This window comes from Achroia grisella, unplaced genomic scaffold (genome assembly GCF_030625045.1).
Source record: "Achroia grisella isolate CSIRO2021 unplaced genomic scaffold, CSIRO_AGI_Agris_v1 utg5850, whole genome shotgun sequence".
NCBI lineage: Eukaryota > Metazoa > Arthropoda > Insecta > Lepidoptera > Pyralidae > Achroia > Achroia grisella.
Window position 1 is genome coordinate 607,001 of NW_026712951.1, and position 17,263 is coordinate 624,263.

At 47.6% G+C, this 17,263-nt stretch overlaps 1 protein-coding gene and 2 non-coding genes across 3 annotated transcripts; all 3 read left to right on the forward strand.

Annotated features, from left to right (window-relative positions):
- Nucleotides 1-1,165: 1,165 nt before the first annotated feature.
- On the forward strand, nt 1,166-1,272 carry LOC131848763 (U6 spliceosomal RNA). Its single transcript, XR_009357774.1, has one exon. It is a non-coding gene; the product is annotated as a U6 spliceosomal RNA (small nuclear RNA).
- Nucleotides 1,273-4,496: 3,224 nt separating this feature from the next.
- LOC131848762 (uncharacterized) lies at nt 4,497-8,108 on the forward strand. Its single transcript, XM_059198694.1, has one exon. It carries the CDS (start codon nt 4,497-4,499, stop codon nt 8,106-8,108), a length of 3,612 nt encoding a protein of 1,203 aa, XP_059054677.1.
- An 8,469-nt stretch (nt 8,109-16,577) lies between these two features.
- On the forward strand, nt 16,578-16,684 carry LOC131848764 (U6 spliceosomal RNA). Its single transcript, XR_009357775.1, has one exon. It is a non-coding gene; the product is annotated as a U6 spliceosomal RNA (small nuclear RNA).
- The last annotated feature ends 579 nt before the right edge of the window (nt 16,685-17,263 follow it).

Sequence of the window (17,263 nt, forward strand, 5' to 3'; positions counted from 1 at the left end):
TAGCGATGTCCAAACCGCACCAGCGGTACCAACCTTGGCGCAGTCCCAGGCAGCAGCGGCCCCGCAGCCCGCTTTAGAAGTAGGAGGCCGGGGTTCTGACCCCCCAGGCCAAAAAGGCGGGTCCAAGGCCAAGACCAAGAGGGCGAACAAAACTGCGCCCCAGGGACAACCCCCAGCAGTGGAATCCCCGGCTATTCCAGCCACACAACCCACCGCCGGGTGGTTATAACCATCGGAGAAGCGGCGGAAAAAGAGGGCGTCACTTACGCCAACATCTTGCGCGAGGCCAAGGACAAGATAGATCTCCGCCCCCTCGGAATATACGGCTTGCGGCTTCGATCCGCGATTACTGGGGGGCGGATTCTGGAAGTCTCCGGCACTGACAACGCCGAGAAGGCCGACGCACTGGCGTCCAAACTCCGGGCCCTAATCCCGGAGGATGTGGCCAAGGTCTCCAGGCCCTCAAAAACCGCGGAAATGCGGGTCATGGGCCTGGATGACTCACTGACGCCGGAGGATGTCGCCGCCGCCGTTGCGCGTGAGGGTGAGTGTGAGGCCGAGGTCGTAAGGGTCGGGCCAATAAGAAGGGGCAGGCCCAATTCCCTGGGGTCCTGCTGGGTCCGTGGCCCTATGGCGGCCATCAAAAAGGTCACCAAGGAGGGGCATATCCGGCTAGGCTGGCTTTCCGCAAAGGTGGAGCTGCTGCGGCAAAGACCGCTGCGGTGCTACCGGTGCCTGCAGGGCGGGCACCCTAGGAGCCAATGCACGCAGGAGGAGGACCGCAGCGGCCTTTGTTACCGATGCGGAGAGGCGGGCCAGCCTAGATCGCTACCGGGCCGGGGTGACGACCGCGGGGGCGGTCCCACCCCACCACACTAGGCCCGAAGAAGTCGCGCGCATGTCCCCGCGCGCCTTCCCCAGGGAAGACGGGGGAAGTGGTGGGTTTCACAGGGAACCCGCAGAGATGGGGCCCGCTGTAGAGTGGGCCACCGCCGTCGGAGTCGCGGTGGAATGTTATCGATCCCGCGACTCCGACATATGGCGTTGGGTGAGGGACATCTTGGAGTTTTTAGTGAGTAGGAGTCTCACAGTACCCGCGGGCTTCCCCCGGGGCCGGCGGGTCTCCATGAGGGATTTTCTCCAAGTCAAAAAAAAAAAAAAGGTTGTACTTGCTTCGGCAGTACATATACTAAAATTGGAACGATACAGAGAAGATTAGCATGGCCCCTGCGCAAGGATGACACGCAAAATCGTGAAGCGTTCCACATTTTTTGCGAATTAGCGCGTGCAAACGCTGCAACAAGATGGATTCTGACAAGGATCAATCTGATATCGTACCCGCCGAACAGCGTAGGAAGAGTGGATCCCCACCTCTTAAGCGGAAACGCCCAAGAGGAAAAGGAGCAGCTAGTCGTCGACAAGACGCTAGAAGGCAGAATGACACTTTTGAGGCCGATCGTATTAAGGATCTCGCCGATAAGTATTCTATTGACAGTGCATTAGCTGCACTCGTCAAGGATTGCTGTGACGTTCCCGATAAGGTTATGTCAGTCGCCGAGGTTACTACGAGAGGTGTAGCTTTTGCTTTAACCGAGAGTTACAGACGTGTGTTGGATCAGTATCCAGCCAAAGTCCCCCAAGTTTGTACTATTCATGAGGCCTACAGAGCAGTTGTGTTGCAACACACTGTTAAGCTTCAGGAGGCTACTAACTTCCGGCCGTTAGGAACGGCAATTGTAGATGATACTATTGTTAGCGTCCCTGCTGATGTGACGAGTTATGCTCGTCCCTACACTGAGACGTTTAACCTAGTGGCTAACGCTATTTCCGCTCATGGAAATACGCAGCTGGGTGGAGGAGTAACTCCTTCTCTCAGCGAGGACGTTGTCGATGAGGATGGCGATTTGCAGCCTAGTCCGTTTCGGATTACTGCAATGAACCTTCGCGACGTAGTTGTTGCTCTAACTGATCAAGGTAGAACAACGCGCCGTACGCGAAGAGAGTTCTTTCGTCGCAATCCTCTGCCCGGTGCAAACTGGGACGACAATAGTTTCCTCATCAACGCTGATGAAGTGTGCCCTCAAGACTGGCCTGGGTTCCGTGGTAAACGGGATCTAGAGCGATACTCGGCTTTGCTTACTATGTGTAAGTCTAAGTCGATGGCGATTGTATCGCCATTGGACTTCGGTCCCGATGGTAGTGGTGGCTTGGTCGTCACCCGATACATTCCAGACGATGAGGAGCCAGGCATGATTCCACTAGACTGGAGAAATGAACCTTTAGTTCTTCCCCGGTCGTCTATGTTTCATAGTAGTGTCGTTGTGCCAGGTAGCACTTTCGCTTGTGGTGCTCTGGCTTTAGCAGCCGAGTGCGACAGCGTCACTGAAGATGGTCGACGAGACCGTCAAAGTGCGGTTCAGCGTAAGGATCTGGACATTCCTAGTATGTACACTAGGGTCCTCCGCTCTATCCTGAAAGGATAGTCATGATTAGGTTGCCAATAGTCCCGGAGTTTAAAATGGACACCCCAAGACAACAAAAGTTCCCGAAGGAAACGACCCGGTGAGTATGAAACTTATGAAAATGTGTATTTTTTTATTGTACTTTCACTAATTTATAACTGTTTTTTCCAGATTTTTAGTAAACGGGGGGGTGATTTGTGGTGGGGTATGGATTTTAGGAACTGGGATACTCGACTAGACCGGATGAAACCAAAAACAAGAACGAGATTGCGACTGCCTAGACACAATTTCGAGAAAACGATGTTTTACTTGAAGAACGTTAGGAATATTTTGTATGAAATATTACCGCTTAGGTAACCTCGGTTTGTCAATTTTTCGAAAAAAATCGTCAGAATCGGACGAGGGTGGTGTCAATCGACGGGGGGGATCGAGGGGATGACGGGAAAAATAGTTAAAAAATTCTAGGATGGGGGGAGAAAGGGTAATGGGAGATGAGAGTTGTATACGGAATTTACGATTCTTCGGACTTAGACCGAAAGTTAGGATGAAAATTTAGCGAAATCCGACCTAGTTTTTACTCAACTAGACGGAGGGATACCTAGGCACCCTAGACAATCAAAAGTCTGGGGTGAAAACTGAAGTTAGTATGACAGAACGACCTATGAAAACGAAACTTGTGATTTTTTTGAATTATTTCAGACTAACTAAGCGATTTCCAAAAAACTGGGGGGGGTGATCCAGACAAACGACGTGCAGGCGGATGGGGGGTGATCACTAGCACCCCAAGTGTAGTATATATAGTCTGTGGCATAATTAATATTTGTTCCGGACCACCGCTTAAAGATTATGTATAGTCATAGATTGTAGAAATAAGTCGATTAGATATAGCAAATTTATACATAGTGCAATTGTTACATAGTAACACCTTAAGAATAGTAGATTTGATAGGGATAAGTTTATAGAGATTTAATTACTTTATTATTTACGAAAATGCTTGGATATATAGGATAAGATGACAAATAAATGATTATAATGGTTGTGGTTTCAATCCCCTGAAAATAAATAGGAACAGAATAGAATATAGTATAAGAAATAGATCCCAAAATACATAGGCATAAACTATAAAAGGGATCTTTTAAAGTATCATTATGTAATTGTAATGTGCGTTGCGCGGCAGCATTCGTTCGACTGACGCGCGACCTCGCTCTCCCGCGCTATATATATATGAGGGGGAAGGGGAGCGAGGTCATATAAAAGGCGCGATCCGCGAAATCGCGAATTATTCTTAAACCGCACGTCACGCAGCGCACACATCATAATAAAAATGTAAATTAAAAATAATATTGTCGTTTGATGCACAAATTGTAAACACAAAATGTAAGATTGATAAAATATAATAAAAATTATATAAAGGGGTGAGGAGAATAGGGCGGCCAAGGGTCCGCTGGCTAGTAGCCAAAAATCGTATATAAGTAGCGTCCAAAAACGCTACAAATCATAGCGAAATAGACCTCTGAATAGCGAAATAGACCTCTGAATAGCGAAATAGACCTCTGAATAGCGAAATAGATCTCTGAAGAGCGAATTCAACCTCTGAATAGCGACATCAACTACTGAAGAAATTCTCCTCGCCTCTGCATTCTGAACCACAAGAACCGTTTTCTCATTTACTGCCCGTCCATCATCGCCATCGTCAAGCATAGTCGTCACAACCCTTTTCACGCATCGTGTCATCGCATCGTGTCACCGTCGCATCAGCATCGTGTAAACGTCCTTCTCAGGACGAATCATCGTGGTGCCTATAAAGAGGCACCTGGTCCTTCACCCGCAACGCGCCCGCGGCGTTGATTGAGGCCCTTCAGGTAGGGAGTGCTTTGAAAAGGGCACTCTCTCACCTCGAGGAGGATAGATTGACGTCCGGGCGTACCAGCGACTCGGTGCCTGCCGACGCGCCTTCCGACTCCCGGGGGCAGCGGCCAGCACATCTGCTGGTCCTTCGAGCCGGATCAAGAAGAATAGAAGACAAAATAGAAGATGCCCGTCACACGAAGCAGAACTGGCAAGATGCAAGAGGAGAAGACAGAAGAGCATCAAACACATGCAGAACAGGTCCCAGACCCACCGCGGAGGGAAAACCCGTTCCCTATTCGACATAGCATACCGCCGAGGTCGCCACAAGGGACACAAGACGTCGAAGAAACCGTCGTTCAACAAACAACGGCGCGATCACAGCTCTCCGATAGAGAAAAGGAGAGACAGAAACAAATCGCTATCGCCCGAGAAGAGGTCATTCGCTATCGATTACAGTTGGCGGAGGCCAAGCTAGCCCGACTGGAAGCCTTCGGAGAAGAAGACGAAGAACCGTCGGAACCAGCATCGCAAGACGGCCACAATAGGGTCGTCGAATGGCTCGAGCAGCAGTCCGAGCCACCACCGCCTCCACCAGAAGCACCACCAAATCCACCGAAGAGGCCCACCCCGGCGAGAATAGAGGAGCCGCTTCGGGGTACCATAGAAACTCACCAACGATTGGCACCCACAGACACCATTCAAGTTGGTGATCTCGCAACTGCAGTAACCGAAATCGTCAGGGCGACTACAGCGTCGCTAGCGGCCGTCGCACCGCACCCACAAGCGTCAACGTCGGGTCCCCTAGCAGCACAGTATAGAGGGGAACTCACACCGTTCTACGGGGCGCATACCGATTGGCTGGCCTTCAAGGCAGCCTACGAAGAATCTGCGGGGTATCTAACGCCGTCGCAGAACATAGAAAGGCTCCGGAGAGCCTTACGAGGGGAGGCTAGGTCAGCAATGAAGAGCCTCCTAATAGCAAACACGCCGGCCGAAGAGATCATGCACGAGTTGGAGCTCACCTTCGGTCGACCGAACAACATAGCAGAAGTCGAAATAGCAAAGCTGCGGAGTCTTCCACCACCGAAGGACACACCGGGGGAGTTCTGCAGATTCGCCACAGCCGTCAAGAATAGCATCGTGTCATTGAAGACGTTGAAGAAGATCAACTTCCTATACAACCCGGAAGTGGCGAAGTTATTAATAGAAAAACTACCGCCGAACATTCGACATAGGTGGTATGTTTACTGCCAGCAGCAAGCCCACGAAGACGTACCGGATTTAGTACAGTACTACAACTTCGTGAAGATAGAAGCTGAAATTTATAGCGTAAGCGCCGAACCCATGAAGATAGCAAGCATGGACGACAAACCGAAGCCGTCGGAAAGTCGTCGTGTTCAAATCCGTCCGCAGCGAACACATACAGCGAGCAAGACGGACAGCCCACCCCGCCACAAGCCAACGTGTCCCGTGTGCAAATCAAATTCGCACACGGCGGCGCAACAGTGTGAAAAATTCAAGAAAGAAAATAGCTACGGGCGTTGGGAAATAGCGAAGGCGCAACGTCTGTGTTTCCGATGCCTACAATATCGAACACAGACACATAACTGCAAGACGAAGACTTGCGGAATAGATGACTGCCCACGTATGCATCACAAATTGTTGCACTACAGGGCAGCGAGCGAGACACAGAAGACAGAGACAGCAACAGTATCGACAGGCGTCTCGCTCACACGTTCACCGCGCAGTTATCTCAAAATACTGCCGGTGAAAATAGTCGGACCGCGGGCCAGCATCGACACTTTCGCCCTCCTCGACGATGGATCTACCGTCACCCTCATAGATGAGGAAATAGCCACAAGAGTCGGCGCGGAGGGGCCGACAGAACCACTGAAAATAGAAGCACTGGCCGGCGCAACGGTTCGAACAAATAGTTCGAGACGCGTAACTCTAACGTTATGCGGACCAGAAGAGGAGTATGAGATCTCCGCCAGGACAATGAAGGGACTCAAACTCGCCAAACAACAAATAGAAGAAAAGGATATCCGACGATGTCAACACCTGGCTGGCATCAAGAAGATACTGTGTTACCACGACGCCACACCAACGATCCTCATCGGCCAAGACAATTGGGAACTGTTACTGGCCATAGAAGTTCGCCGAGGATCTTCGTCACAACCAGTCGCATCGAAAACTCCGCTAGGGTGGGTGCTGCATGGAGCGTCCACTCGCAGTCTCGGCCATCAAGTCCACCATGTATATCATATACGTGAGGGGGCCGAGGATAGAATAGAAGAGGAATTAAGAAGATATTTCTCTATAGAATCGCTGGGCGTGCTACCAAGGAAGACGCGCGCCGACCCTCAAGAGCGAGCACTACAGATATTACAGAAGAAGACTCGCGCTCTGCCAGATGGGGGATATAGTACATCGCTACTGTGGAAAACAGATAAAGTCGAGTTGCCGAACAACTACGATGCGGCGCTCAACAGGCTGTACAGCACAGAGAAGAAAATAGATAGGAATCCACAGCTGAAAGAAGAATACGAGCGACAAATAGCGCTCCTAATAGAAAAAGGCTACGCAGAAGAAGCCGCCACCACCCCATCGGACGCCCGCACCTGGTATCTTCCGCACTTTCCCGTGCTTCATCCAGCTAAGCCGGGGAAAGTTCGTCCAGTCTTCGATGCAGCCGCTCGCGCCAGGGGGACGTCACTCAACGATCATCTGCTGACCGGTCCGGACTTACTTCAATCGTTACCAGGGGTGTTAATGCGATTCAGACAACATCCAATAGCCGTCGCCGCAGATATAGAAGAAATGTTTCTACGAATAGAAATCAACGAAGAAGATAGAGATGTCCTGCGGTTCCTGTGGCGACAACACCGGCGGGAGGGACCACCCCGCGAATATAGAATGAAGGCAGTGATCTTCGGCGCCGCCTGCTCACCGTGCATCGCTTTGTACATCAAGAACCACAACGCAGAACAACACAAGGAACAATATCCAAGAGCAGCCGACGCAATCATCCATAACCACTATATGGATGATTACCTTCAAAGTTTCCAAACAGAGGAAGAAGCTATAAAAATCACCCATGAAGTTGACACCGTACATAGGAAAGCAAAATTCCACTTAAGGAAGTGGACATCGAACAGCCCGCAACTACAAGAAAAATACAACGGCACAAGAATAGAAGATAAGACCGTCTCCATAGATAGAGCCGACAAAGAAGAGAAAATATTAGGCCTCACATGGAGGCCCGCCACGGACACATTGGGCTTCAACTTAAATATGGCCCGAATTCCGCAAGAGATAGTCAACGGAAGTCGCACACCGACGAAGAGAGAAGCCCTCCGGACGGTCATGTCTCTCTTCGACCCACTAGGATTAGCATCACCCGTCACCGTGCAAGCGAAAGGCATTTTACAAGAAACATGGCGAATCGGCATCGGTTGGGACGAGAAATTGCCTGAGAAGTTAGCCGAAGACTGGACGAAGTGGACACAGCACTTAGTCAATTTACGCCATATCAACGTGCCACGATGGCTCCGGGAGTACCTACCGGAACTTCAACACCGGCGGGAGCCCCGCGGCACGGGGCAACCTCTGCGCATCGGAGACTTAGTCCTGATCGTCGACTCCAATCTCCCGCGCAACACATGGCCGCGCGAGAGTAATAGCAGTGTTTCCCGGCCCAGACGGCGTCATCCGAGTGGCCGACATCCAGACCAAGAATGGCGTGCTGAGGAGGCCAACCAAACGACTCGTGGTCCTGCCAACGGGAGTTGCTGATAGTGAAGAGCGGGTTCCGGAACCAGACAAGGCTCCTGCAGCGCCCTCGACGACCGCTGCAGCGGCGGGAGAATAATGTTCCGGACCACCGCTTAAAGATTATGTATAGTCATAGATTGTAGAAATAAGTCGATTAGATATAGCAAATTTATACATAGTGCAATTGTTACATAGTAACACCTTAAGAATAGTAGATTTGATAGGGATAAGTTTATAGAGATTTAATTACTTTATTATTTACGAAAATGCTTGGATATATAGGATAAGATGACAAATAAATGATTATAATGGTTGTGGTTTCAATCCCCTGAAAATAAATAGGAACAGAATAGAATATAGTATAAGAAATAGATCCCAAAATACATAGGCATAAACTATAAAAGGGATCTTTTAAAGTATCATTATGTAATTGTAATGTGCGTTGCGCGGCAGCATTCGTTCGACTGACGCGCGACCTCGCTCTCCCGCGCTATATATATATGAGGGGGAAGGGGAGCGAGGTCATATAAAAGGCGCGATCCGCGAAATCGCGAATTATTCTTAAACCGCACGTCACGCAGCGCACACATCATAATAAAAATGTAAATTAAAAATAATATTGTCGTTTGATGCACAAATTGTAAACACAAAATGTAAGATTGATAAAATATAATAAAAATTATATAAAGGGGTGAGGAGAATAGGGCGGCCAAGGGTCCGCTGGCTAGTAGCCAAAAATCGTATATAAGTAGCGTCCAAAAACGCTACAAATCATAGCGAAATAGACCTCTGAATAGCGAAATAGACCTCTGAATAGCGAAATAGATCTCTGAAGAGCGAATTCAACCTCTGAATAGCGACATCAACTACTGAAGAAATTCTCCTCGCCTCTGCATTCTGAACCACAAGAACCGTTTTCTCATTTACTGCCCGTCCATCATCGCCATCGTCAAGCATAGTCGTCACAACCCTTTTCACGCATCGTGTCATCGCATCGTGTCACCGTCGCATCAGCATCGTGTAAACGTCCTTCTCAGGACGAATCATCGTGGTGCCTATAAAGAGGCACCTGGTCCTTCACCCGCAACGCGCCCGCGGCGTTGATTGAGGCCCTTCAGGTAGGGAGTGCTTTGAAAAGGGCACTCTCTCACCTCGAGGAGGATAGATTGACGTCCGGGCGTACCAGCGACTCGGTGCCTGCCGACGCGCCTTCCGACTCCCGGGGGCAGCGGCCAGCACAATATTGTTCATAACGTACTCTGTGCAGTTGACAGAGCCTGTTTTGTAAAAATGGCGGGAACGGCCTAATTAAATGTGAAGCGCAATTTAGCATTTTATTTATTTAAATATTTAAATACAGTACAAATTGGCGACGAGTAATAATTCACGTGTATAATTAAGTCTGCATTAATAAAATTTTATTGTTAATGTATGTGATGGCTGGTTACGGAAACATAATGTTTGGCGGTAGCCTCACCTTTGACCACCGCTCTCAGGAATGGAGCATATTCAAAAGTCGATTTATTCAGTACTGCACCGCAAATGATATTAATGAAGAGAATGATAAAAGTGGAATAAAACGGCGAGCATTATTATTAACGGCTTTGGTGGACGACACATACCGCGTAGCGCGGGATATCATTTTTCCTACGCCATTAGAAAGTGAAGAATATAAATATCTCTTGGAGAAATTAGATACTCATTTTTCTTCAAGAAAGAGTACATTTGCAGAACGTTATCAATTTTATAAGGCAGAACAACGATTAGGAGAAGATTTGGCTGAATGGGCGGCACGAGTGCGACATTTAGCGCAGTATTGTGGATTTAAAACAGAGCTGGAGACCGCTTTGAGAGATCGTTTTGTACTGGGATTGGAAAACGCAAGAGAGAAAGAGAAATTATTTGCAGAATCCATTGATACGCTAACGTTTAATAGGGCGTTAGAAATAGCGCAGAATGTACGATGTGCCCGGATCGCATTGCAAGCGTCGCAGACAGAAGAGAGCGCGGGCGGCGCGGCTGGCTCGCGGCGGCCTCAGCTCCAGGAGGAGCCGGTTTACGCGCTGCGCACCGCCCGCACCGAAGCCGCGGCGGCGGCGGAGCTTCGCCGGTTACATTTAACTGCTCGTCATAGTGTTAATCAAAATGTGGTTTGTGAAGTGTGTGGGTATAAAAACCATACAAAAGAAAAGTGTCGTTATGCTGAGTTCATATGTCGAAAGTGTAATAATAAAGGTCATTTACAACGAATGTGTAAATCTAAGGTTAAAAATTGTAAATACTTGGCTGTGGATGATCACGACGACATGGTTGAAGGTAATTTTGATTTATTTAGTATAGAGTGTGTGGACGGAAAACCGATGCGCCAGGTGGTGTCTATAGGCCATAGCGACGTTCTGTGCGAGATAGATAGCGGCAGCGCGGTGTCAGTCCTGCCGGCTCACATATACGAGTTGTGTTTTAAAAGTAAATACAACCTTAAGTCGTGTAATGTGGTGTTGAATTGCTATAATGGAAGTAAAATATCGCCGTTGGGATACGTATCTCTGCCGATCACTTTTGAGAGGTGTACTAAGTTGATTAAATTATTTATTATTGCTACTGACGGAAATCAACCAACATTGTTAGGTCGGGATTTTATAAGCATATTTAATTTAAAGTTGTGTAGTCAATTACACAATTGTAACTATTTAGAAAAAGATGTTGATATATTTTTGATGCAAAAGTACGAAACGCTATTTAAAAATGAATTAGGTACATTTAATAAATATAAGATTAATATTAAAATAAAACCCGACGTACATTTAAAGTTTTTTAAGGCTCGTCCGGTACCTTTGGCATTAAAACAAAAAGTAGAAAACGAGTTGCAACGATTGTCGAATCTAGGTGTTTTAGAAAAAGTAGAACATTCCGAATTTGCCACACCCATCGTTCCTGTGTTACGGTCAGATGGCGGTATAAGGATTTGTGGTGATTTTTCGGTAACGCTGAACAAAGCATTACTGTTGGAAAACTATCCATTGCCACGCATTGAAGATTTATTTGCAAAACTACATGGAGGGTTGCAATTTTCTAAATTAGATTTGTGTAGGGCCTATAATCAGCTAGAATTAGATGATTCTAAATATTTAACATGTATTAACACCCACAAAGGTTTATTTGTATATAATAGGTTAGTGTTTGGTTTGTCTAACGCACCTTTTATCTTCCAGCGGACAATGGAACAGTTACTGGCAGATATAGAGGGTACATGTATATTTTTAGATGATATTTTAGTCACAGGATGTACTAAGGAACAACATCTCGAAAGGTTGGAACAGGTTTTAGGAAGATTACAGGAAGCAGGTCTACGGTTAAAACGAGAAAAATGTGAACTATTTAAGGATAGTGTAGAATACTTAGGTTTTCGTATAGATCGTAATGGTTTACATAAAGCTGAAAGTAAGGTCAAGGCTATTTTAAATTGTAGTTGTCCGAAGAATGTTACAGAGCTCAAATCATTTTTAGGGATGGTGAACTATTATAGATGTTTTGTTCCTAATACGTCTAGTGTGTTGAGTTCCTTACATGCATTATTAAAAAAAGACACAAAATGGAATTGGGGAGAGGACCAGAATTCTGCTTTTAATAAAATAAAATTAGAATTGTCATCGGATCGGGTATTAGCTCATTTCAGTCCAGAGTACGAGACCATAGTGACAGCGGACGCCGGGCCGCTAGGTCTAGGAGCAGTGCTGGCGCAGAGACAACCCGACGGCACCGAGCGTGTGGTGGCCTACGCGTCTCGGTCCTTGTCTAAAACGGAACGTAATTATGCACAAATACAAAAAGAAGCTACTTCCATTGTATTTGCAATTAAAAAATTCCATCATTATTTATATGGAAGATCTGTACCTTTTATTTTGCGTACAGACCACAAGCCTTTATTATCAATCTTTGGTAATAAAAAAGGAATACCAGAGATGGCAGCTAATAGACTGCAGCGTTATGCTTTATTTTTATCAGCATATAATTTTAAAATTGAATACATCAAGGGCGATAATAATGTAGCAGATTTTTTATCGCGTAGTGTAAGTTCCGTAGGTTTGCTCGACAGTGAAGATGATTTTGATATTGATCGTACGACTTATATAAACTTTATTGACGATTCTATTTTAAAACCAATAACAGTAGAGGATATAAAAAAGGAAACGGGATTAGATGAAATTTTAAAGAAAGTAGCTTATTATATTAATACGGGTTGGCCTCCTAAGATGTCGGACATGGATGTTAAAATACTTTATGTGTCGTTTTGAATTATCGTTTGAAAATAAGTGTATTTTACGAGGTCACAAAGTAGTAATACCGCATAAGTTTAGAGAGCGCATATTAAATGAATTGCATAGTTCACATTTCGGTGTAGTTCGAACGAAAACTGAGGCGAGGGCTAGATTTTGGTGGCCTAATATTGACAGACACATTGAAGAGAAAATAGGTTCGTGCAGATTATGCAACTCTTTTCGTAGTTCACCTCCCCGGTCGCCTCTCGCACCGTGGTCATTTCCGACAGAACCTTGGAAACGTATTCACTTGGACATGTTTTCAATTGATAAGTACCAATTTTTGATAGCTGTCGATGCCCATTCAAAATGGATTGAGTGTTTTTTGATGTCGGGAACTGACACTTTGTCAGTCATAAATAAATTAGATGAGATGTTTAGCAGGTTCGGATTAGTTCATACGTTAGTGACAGACAATGCAATGAATTTTTGTTCTAGTCAGTTCAAAGATTTTTGTGACTTGAATGGTATAAAACATATTACAATATCACCATACCACCCAGAGTCTAATGGTCAGGCTGAAAATAGCGTAAAAACAATAAAAAGGGCAGTACGGAATATATTAAAAGAAACTACGCATGTAAGAGATATTGTAAAAAAATTAAACAATTTTTTGTTCAATTATCGCAATTCAACACACTGTACCACCGGATTTTCACCTGCTAAATTATTATTAGGGCGGCCACTGCGCTGTCGGTTTGATTTATTACGTGTTATTCTACCTGAAAATACTCCAGTAGTGTCGTTAGCATCCACAGCTCAAAATAATGTTTTTGTTAAACAGATCTCACAGAGTAAACAGTATGGGGGACATCGCAGAACAGATTTTTCGATAGGAAGTAAGGTATTGGTGAAACATGTATTTAAAAATGGTATGAAATATATTTGGAAATTGGGAACTGTACAACGAAAAATCGGTTCTAGGATGTATGTTATTTTTGTGCATGATTTAAATTGTTATATAAGAAAACATGTGGATCAGTTATTGTCATACAAAGGGCCAATTTCACGTCAAAGTTCAGACGAGGTTAGTTTAAATGGAGAATACTCTAGTACAGAAGGAACAAACAGAAATGGAAACGAGGAGACAGTTCCAGAGACAGTATATCAATCAGTAGTTCCGGAGGAGATAATAACAGATCCAAATATCTGCAATCCAAAGTCATCAAAACCGTCACATATCACACATCCATCGCAAGCATCACATGTTGAATCATTCATACCAGAAGAGAGTTCTACAAAAGTAGCCAATGAAGGAATCATGGGAACAATAACATCACCGCTCATAGATATAGACCCAGGAGAAGGAATATCTGGTCTATCAGATTCAACAACTATAACGAAAATAGCGGAGGATACTCGAGCTGATGATATGTTAGTTACAGAAGCAGTGCCCAATGTTATAAATAGAGGCCGTAATCCAATAAGATCCACGAGAAACAAAAAAGTTAATTATTAGTATTAGTTTTAAAATGTAATTTGTTGTAAAAAAAAACATTTTGTATAATTTTTAAAATAATTGGGGGAGGGATTGTAGTATATATAGTCTGTGGCATAATTAATATTGTTCATAACGTACTCTGTGCAGTTGACAGAGCCTGTTTTGTAAAAATGGCGGGAACGGCCTAATTAAATGTGAAGCGCAATTTAGCATTTTATTTATATAAATATTTAAATACAGTACACCAAGACAACAAAAGTTCCCGAAGGAAACGACCCGGTGAGTATGAAACTTATGAATATGTGTATTTTTTTATTATATTTTCACTAATTTGTAACTGTTTTTTCCAGATTTTTAGTAAATGGGGGGGTGATTTGTGGTGGGGTATAGATTTTAGGAAATGGGATCCTCGACTAGACCGGATGAAACCAACAACAAGAACGAGATTGCGACTGCTTGGACACAATTACGAGAAAACGATGTTTTACTTAAAGAACGTTAGGAATATTTTGTATGAAATATCACCGCTTAGGTAACCTCGGTTTGACAATTTTTCGAAAAAAATCGTCAGAATCGGACGAGGGTGGTGTCAATCGACGGGGGGGGGGTCGAGGGGATGACGGGAAAAATAGTTAAAAAATTCTAGGATGGGGGGAGAAAGGGTAATGGGAGATGAGAGTTGTATACGGAACGGTTGTGACGAATTCCGATATGAATTCTTTGAAGGAGGAAGGACATCAGCTGGCAAATCCAAAGCCGGTCCCTCAAAGACGGCGGCACGGAGGAAAGACGTCGCCCTACTGGATCCCCCTACCTCGCCAGCCGGGGAGGTGGTTCGGAGGGTTAGGTTGGCCGTCCTGGAACATACGGAGGACATGGAGGACATCATCCGGAGGTCAGCGAACCTGAAGGGCACCTTCATCAAGGCCCTGAAGGACAGACTGGAGGGAATAACAAAGGAGGTGGCCACCCTTGAGGGTGATCTATTCCCAACTTCGGTCTCGCCCCTCTTAGTAAGGAATCTCCGGCTGGAGAAGCAAGTGGAGGACCTGCGCAGGGAGGTCGCCGAGCTTCGCGCTGCAAAAGCGGCTGCGCCGGCTGCTCCATCCCAGGAGGCGGAAAGTGGAACCAATTTAAGTTCCTTCAGGGCGCAGATAATGCGGGACGTTGGAGGGACCGTTCGGTCCATGATGGGGTCTATGATGGGGAACTTCATGGAGCAGGTGAAGACCATGATTGCTAAGTCCTGCCCATCAGAAGAAGTCCAGGCCACAACAACGGCCCAACCCCCGGCACCCACCATCCGCCGAGGTGGCTTCCCAGCCTGCCGCACAGAACGAGGGCGGTCGGGGTTCTGCTCCCCAGGCCAAGAAAGGCAAGGGCAAGGGGAAGAAAGCGCCCAAGGCTGCGCAAGGGGGACAACCACCGATGGTTAATCCCCCGGCTACCCCATCAACACAACCGGAGGCGGGTTGCTCCTCGTGGGCAACGGTAGTGAGGGGAAACCGGGGCAAACTGACTATGGTCCCCGAAAGCCAGAAGACGGTCACCGCCACACAGGCGGCAAAGGAGAAGGCGAAGCCGGCGCCCAAGAAGGCGACCCCGCCGCTCCCTTCGAAGTTGCGACTGCCCCGCTCAGCGGCGGTGGTCATAACCATCGGGGAAGCGGCGGAAAAGGAGGGCGTCACCTACGCCAGCATCCTGACGGAGGCAAAGGAGAGGATCGACCTCCGCCCCCTCGGTATAGAGGATATGCGGCTTCGGCCTGCAATAACCGGGGGGCGGATTCTGGAGGTCTCCAGGCCCTCAAAAACCGCCGAAATGCGGGTCATGGGCCTGGATGACTCACTAACGCCGGAGGATGTCGCCGCCGCCGTTGCGCGTGATGGCGAGTGCGTGGCCGGGGACGTCAAGGTCGGGCCCATTAGAAGGAGCAGCCCCAAAGCCTTGGGGTCTTGCTGGGTCCGCGGCCCCATGGCGGCCGTAAAAAAGGTCACGGCGGAGGGTCACATGCGGCTAGGATGGGTGTCCGCGAAGGTGGAGCTGCTGCGGCAACGTCCGCTGCGGTGCTTCCGATGCCTACAAAGTGGGCATGTCAGGGGGCAATGCACACAGGAGGAAGACCGCAGCGGGCTTTGTTACCGATGCGGAGAGGCGGGCCACAAAGTCGCAGCGTGCGCCGCAGCCCCCAGATGCGCAGTATGTGCGTCCCAGGGGCGACCGGCAGACCATTGGGTGGGGAGCAAGAAGTGCACCCCGCCCAAAAGGAAGGGAGGGAAACGGCCCGGCCCACAGGTCCCAGGCCGTAGGAGTAGTGCAGAGGAGGGGATGGACACCTCCCCTCCCAGCGATCAAGCAGGCAGGGGCGGCCCAAGCCGCCCCTAGATCGCTACCGGGCCGGGGTGACGACCGCGGGGGCGGTCCCACCCCATCACACTAGGCCCGAAGAAGTCGCGCGCATGTCCCCGCGCGCCTTCCCCAGGGAAGACGGGGGAAGTGGTGGGTTCCAAAGGGAACCCGCAGAGATGGGGCCCGCTGTAGAGTGGGCCACCGCCGTCGGAGTTGCGGTCGAGTATAAATTGATTCCGCGACTCCGGCATATGGCGTTGGGTGAGGGACATCTTGGAGTTTTTAGTGAGTAGGAGTCTCACAGTACCCGCGGGCTTCCCCCGGGGCCGGCGGGTCTCCATGAGGGATTTTCTCCAAGTCAAAAAAAAAAAAAAAAAGGTTGTACTTGCTTCGGCAGTACATATACTAAAATTGGAACGATACAGAGAAGATTAGCATGGCCCCTGCGCAAGGATGACACGCAAAATCGTGAAGCGTTCCACATTTTTTGCGAATTAGCGCGTGCAAACGCTGCAACAAGATGGATTCTGACAAGGATCAATCTGATATCGTACCCGCCGAACAGCGTAGGAAGAGTGGATCCCCACCTCTTAAGCGGAAACGCCCAAGAGGAAAAGGAGCAGCTAGTCGTCGACAAGACGCTAGAAGGCAGAATGACACTTTTGAGGCCGATCGTATTAAGGATCTCGCCGATAAGTATTCTATTGACAGTGCATTAGCTGCACTCGTCAAGGATTGCTGTGACGTTCCCGATAAGGTTATGTCAGTCGCCGAGGTTACTACGAGAGGTGTAGCTTTTGCTTTAACCGAGAGTTACAGACGTGTGTTGGATCAGTATCCAGCCAAAGTCCCCCAAGTTTGTACTATTCATGAGGCCTACAGAGCAGTTGTGTTGCAACACACTGTTAAGCTTCAGGAGGCTACTAACTTCCGGCCGTTAGGAACGGCAATTGTAGATGATACTATTGTTAGCGTCCCTGCTGATGTGACGAGTTATGCTCGTCCCTACACTGAGACGTTTAACCTAGTGGCTAACGCTATTTCCGCTCATGGAAATACGCAGCTGG

What these genes read in the sequence shown, in the direction of transcription:
- LOC131848762 (XM_059198694.1), top strand. Translation starts at nt 4,497, where the DNA reads ATGCCCGTCACACGAAGCAGAACTGGCAAGATGCAAGAGGAGAAGACA.